The 5,690-nt window shown below is 35.5% G+C and overlaps 1 protein-coding gene across 3 annotated transcripts in view; it reads right to left on the bottom strand.

Moving 5' to 3' along the window:
- Positions 1 to 5,690, bottom strand: part of HIF1A (hypoxia inducible factor 1 subunit alpha) — a 41,959-nt gene that overhangs the window by 2,434 nt on the left and 33,835 nt on the right. For all 3 annotated transcript variants that reach the window (XM_007471700.1, XM_007471701.1, XM_007471699.1), the window contains exons 10-13: positions 4,924 to 5,210; positions 3,117 to 3,239; positions 2,580 to 3,004; positions 147 to 255 (exon numbers count right to left, since the gene is read on the bottom strand). In XM_007471700.1, the coding sequence (XP_007471762.1) occupies positions 147 to 255; positions 2,580 to 3,004; positions 3,117 to 3,239; positions 4,924 to 5,210 (944 nt within the window). The remainder of the gene's footprint in view (positions 1 to 146; positions 256 to 2,579; positions 3,005 to 3,116; positions 3,240 to 4,923; positions 5,211 to 5,690) is intronic.

Raw genomic sequence — 5,690 nt, 5'->3', positions numbered from 1 at the left:
AAGAGTGTGTACAAGTGAAAACAAACAATGTATAACTTCTGAAAATGTAACGTTAGTATTTGGAAGATACAAGGAGTTACCCATATATCTAACTTAGAAATAGCACATTAGCTAGAATAGAAAAGCAAACATACTGTCACACTTACAATTCCTACTGCTTGGAAAAGTGAACCATCATGTTCTATTTTTCGCTTTCTCTGAGCATTCTGCAAAGCTAGTATCTTTGGACTTAGTTCTTCCTCAGGAACAGTAGTTCTGAAAAATATTTTTTAATAAAAATATGGTTGTTTTATTTATTTAAAAAATATCCAGTTACTTTTTTAAAATGAAATATATAATGCCTGTTTTCCAACATTAAGGAATATAATGTTATACATAAGAGAACTGTCCTGATTACTAAAATTTATTACCTTGAAAGCCCAAGATCATTTTTTAAAACAAAATTTCCTAAAATATGCATTTCCCTATTTAGAAAATAGAACTGAACAGAACTAAATTGATGTCAAAGAGTTAAATATTGGCCTTTCATCCCACCTAATACACAGATATTCTTGGGACTACTGTAATAAAAGATTAATTTCACATTTGTGTTATGCTTTCAGTTTATAAAACATTTCATGTTCATTAGTTCACTGTAGCTTCACTCCAATCCCCAAGATAATACAGGTAATATAATACACATTCTATAAATGAGAAACCTGAGGCTTGTTAGGTAACTTGCTCTGTTGCTAATTAGTTGCAGATATGGAAGTACACTGCAGGTCTCCTGATACCCAGTCTCCTTCCCAGTGATCCTCCCACTAAGCCATTTTGCCCTCAGTATTGATCTGGTTCTCAAACTTGAACTATCTGCATCTAAAATTAATACTAAATAGTGAAGAACTGTTTTATGTGTCAAGTACATCGATTTTGTTATATCTGCTCCACCTTTTCAAGAACCGCCCGCCCACCCCCAACATAATCACAGTAGCTCCTTGCTGTCCCATCTAGTTCAGAATGGCATATGGGTAAGGGATGTACTACTCTAACGGTTCTCCTACATGCAGTCTTGTTTTGTATTTTTTAAAAATTCTATGAAACCGTCAATATATAGACAGGCAGATTTTTAAATTTTTATATAAATGTTACCTTTATTAAGCGTAACTCAGTCTATCATGTAAATATCATCTTAGTAGTAGTACTTTTAATCGTTTATTTTTAATCTTTGCTCTAAAAGCTGCAAACTGTCTGGTTTACCGTAGCACTTTGATTTTGCAAATTACCTAGAGAGGTAGTAAAGAAAAAGCCTCCATATAGTTCTGAATGGTTAAGTTCATAAAGTGTTTAGTGCATACTATATTGGAACTAATGTAAAAAAAATTGCTAAAATGACAAGATGTTTGTTGGACTTTGGTTTTGACAAGTACGTAGTTATTCAGAAAACAGCCCATGGTTCTCTGTAGCTGTAACTGCAAATTACAGATCACTGCCAGTTCTACCGCTATGTTCATTCTTCTCTCCATCCAATAACCATTTATTGAAGCAAGTGCTACATGTTAGGTACTGAGTTAAGTATTAGTAACACAGAAATGCCCGAGGCACTGTCACGGCCCAGAGGAGCTCCAAAGTTGGTTGGTGATAATAGTAAAACAATAATGTTAAATACTTCTTTGTTAATCTAAAGCCCTAAGATCTTTTCCTAGCTCTGGGAAAAGGCCTCTCCTAGCATTCTAGGTCAAAGCAGTGATGCAGGGCAGGAGAATAAAGCCATAAGCTCTGGCTATGGCAGTGCTTTTTCCTATTGCTATTGATATCTGACTCAGTCTAGGCACTGTAGAGGAATCATTCCTCTCCTCCACACACTGCTCCACTGACTTGCTTCCTCTGACTACAGCCTAAATTTTAAATGTGTCAAATCCTATTACAAATTATACACAAAAATTATAACTTAAAATTTGGATAGTGTCCATATGTTTGCTCAAACTAGCTCCATAGAAGCAATGCCATGACACATGCTTAGATTCCTGTTATAGCTTTTAAAAAATATTTAACCTGTGATATAGCTAGTGTTCTATAAATAAAAAGGAAAAATAAAAGCAATTTATAACTATACATAAAAATTTTTTAAATGCTTATAAATATCTATATTGAATACTGAGGACTGAAGACCATCAAGTTCAATTTGGATTGGAGAACTGGAAATACCCTTAAGTTGGAAAGGCTTTTTTTCAGGTAAGCTTAAAAAGAGCTCCAAGCTATGGAGGCAAGTAAGGATAGTTAATGAGTCTGATTTAAGCAATTACAAGAAACTGGGCCAATTTTTGTACATTTACAGAACTTACTGGCTGGATTTTATTTTTAGAGGTATTAGAAGACCCTTCTACTCCTACATTTAGATAAATGATATGACTATAAAGTAATACACAAGCTAATTTAGAAATGGTTTTTTGAGTGCTTGTTTTAAATTCAGAATTTGTACATCAATTTTATGTTCCTTAAAGCATATATATCAGAAAGTCTGCTACATTTAGAAATAATTTACCATCATACATGTTTCCTCAAAAATAACAAACTATAACTTTAATGTTACATATAAATACCTTTGACTCAAAGCGACAGATAACACATTAGGGCTTCTTGGATGAGATTTTTCTGTCTGTTCTATGACTCCTTTTCCTGCTCTGTTTGGTGAGGCTGTCCGACTTCCAGTGTCACTATATGGTGATGTTGTGGCGCAAGTAGTTTCTTTAGGTACGTGGGGAGGAGATGGAAATGCAATCAATATTTTAATGTCTTCCATACCATCTTTTGTCACTGTTTTTAATTCATCAGTGGTGGCTGTGGTAGTGTTGGTGGTTATAGGAGCTTCCTGCATTTGAGTCGGCTGGAATACTGTAATTGTGCTCGCACTTTGAGGAGTAGTAGAACTGCTTTCCAATGGTGACAACTGGTCGAAGGAACGTAACTGGAAGTCATCATCCATTGGGATATAAGGAGCTAACATCTCCAAGTCTAAATCAGTGTCCTTTAAAACAACAAATACGTGAGTTTTCACAATGGCCACACCATATAAAAGAAAAACAAGTTAAACCCAAAGCCAGTTTTGAATAATATATATAATAAACAAGTTCATATACCTGAGTAGAAAATGGATTCTTTGCTTCCGTGTCTTCAGCAAAAAGTTTCTCTACCAATTCCAACTTGAATTCATTGACCATATCACTATCCACATCAAAACAATATTCACTGGGACTGTTAGGCTGTAAAAAGAATTAATATATTTTCTTTTCCCTGAAGAAGCTTACATAAATGTTTTGCTAGTTGTTAGAATGTGAAAACCTAACCTCAGAGAATACACAACAAAGTCTGTCTCTTCTATCAAATTTTATCTAACTAGTGAGAAATGAGATTTTTTGAGCTTACACTTATAATTCTGTCAATACATCCATTTCTAACTGTATGTAATATAACAGCATTTATAAGATTAAAAGATGCATTTATCTGCTTATTCTGAAGAATAAAACTCACCTAATAATTCAACTCCCAAATGGTACCTAACTGGCCAACAACCAGATGATATACTCACTGGAATCTGTGTACTGAGAGGCCATACTGCTGTGGTGATCTACCTAAAAATCTCACAGCTGGGCTTCCCTGGTGGCGCAGGGGTTGAGAGTCCGCCTGCAGATGCAGGGGACATGGGTTCGTGCCCCGGTCCGGGAGGATCCCACATGCCGCGGAGCGGCTGGGCCCGTGAGCCATGGCCGCTGAGCCTGCGCGTCCGGAGCCTGTGCTCCGCAACGGGAGAGGCCACAACAGTGAGAGGCCCGCGTACCGAAAAAAAAAAAAAAAAATCTCACAGCTACTCTGGGGGGCAGGCGAGGATAGGGCTGGAGACTGAAGTTCTTTACTTGTATTCACCTTAATGAATGCAGTACTAGTTCAGTTTTCAGCAAGAATTCTAACCAAAAAACTATAGCTATGTATTCTAAGCATAAACTTTTGCTTCCCTCATCTTAACATTTTTGTTAGATTTACTTTTTATGGATTAAAAACAAAATGACTCGAACATTTTTGTGCTAGGCAAACTGAGCAACCAGAGAGTAGGATATATTCTCTAGAAGGCTATGAGATGTCAAATCTCCTACTTTTAGCCTGCCAGTTTGAGTCAGTAAATATTTAATGTAAAATAATATACCACTTTTTTTAGGCTTATTTGAGCCTCATTTATCAAGTCATAATATTCAAATCTGTGCTGCCGTACTCATGAGCATGTTTTTAGACATAGGAAGCTCTGAAATCAAATCATTCTAGATTGAGAAATAGAGCCCTATATGATACCTTGAGTCTTGGCCCAGCCTAGCCCTTAAAAGACTATTTTTATTCTGTTTATAGAAAAACTAGTATCAAGACAGAACTTGAATTAAAAAGTTACTAAGTATTTTTTCTGAGTAAGACTTGGTAAGACTTTCATGTTACTCTTATCCAGAATGTCAAAATAGTGATGGAAATTGTACTAAATTGGGCAAAGAGCTTAGAGTCCTTTCCCTTTTAAGCCTTGCTAATAATAAACCCTTTGCCACTGGATAATTCTCCAACTCAAAGGGTAATATGAATGGGCTTAGATCAGTCATAGGCACACAGTATTGTTCTCTGTGGATATCTAAGTTCAAGACTTTTTTTGTCCTACTGATATAAATACACAGAGGAGCAACATAAGTTTTACCTTTTGCTTTATGTTAAGGCAGCTCATTCCCATGTTCCTGACTGTCTTTGAGCCTAAAAAATGGACTGAGGTCTAAGTCAGGCATAGCTTTTGTAGTAATTTTAAAAGTGCTAAAATTCATAGAAACAAAACTATGGCATGTGGTTCAAATTTACATATATATCCCTAAACATTAAAATCTGTAAGTTATCCTTTTCTTGTTTTATCATGACACCTACCTCAGGTGAACTTTGTCTGGTGCTTCCATCAGAAGGACTAGCTGGCTGATCTTGTATCTGGGGCATGGTGAAAGAAAGTTCCAGTGACTCTGGATTTGGTTCTAACTTTAATGCAACTTCCTGATTGAGTGCAGGGTCAGCACTACTTCTAAGTGGCTTTGGAGTTTCAGAGGCAGGTAATGGAGACATTGCCAAATTTATATTCTGTAATTTTTCATTGGATGAGGGGAGCATTACATCATTATACAATGGAACTTCCTCAAGTTGTTGTTCATCAGTTTCTGTGTCTGTAGGGGAAAAAAATTAGTCAATTTAAAGACTATCTAGATTTCAACATATACAGAAATGTATGCCCCCTTTTACAAAAGGTTTATCTAGTTCACTCAAGTAACAAAAATGTTACCAAATTTTACTTAATCCGAAAGTCTGCAGATATTATGGTATAACCATAAGTCTAAGTTATCTTTCCAATCCACTACTGACAACTTCTATAATCTATATAGCATAAAAATCCCTTCAATTCCAACCTTTTCATACCTTTTATTCATTAAAATTTAGCCTAGTTTGAAATTACAGTTTTCTTTTTCAATGTTTGATTTCTGGTATGACTGCTTATTTATTCTTTAATGCAACTTATGCCTACTGCAGTATAACTGCTAACTTGTGAAAAAATATGACAGTAGGCTATAGAAATAGCAGAGCTTATTAAAAGTGAACACTTAAAAGTGGGAAGAAGACACAATTTCCAACAATGTGCAAAAGCAGGA

The sequence above is a fragment of the Lipotes vexillifer genome, unplaced genomic scaffold (assembly GCF_000442215.2).
Source record: "Lipotes vexillifer unplaced genomic scaffold, Lipotes_vexillifer_v1.1 scaffold531, whole genome shotgun sequence".
Lineage (NCBI taxonomy): Eukaryota > Metazoa > Chordata > Mammalia > Artiodactyla > Lipotidae > Lipotes > Lipotes vexillifer.
Note: the sequence above shows the minus strand (reverse complement) of the source record. Positions and strands in the feature narration are given on the sequence as shown.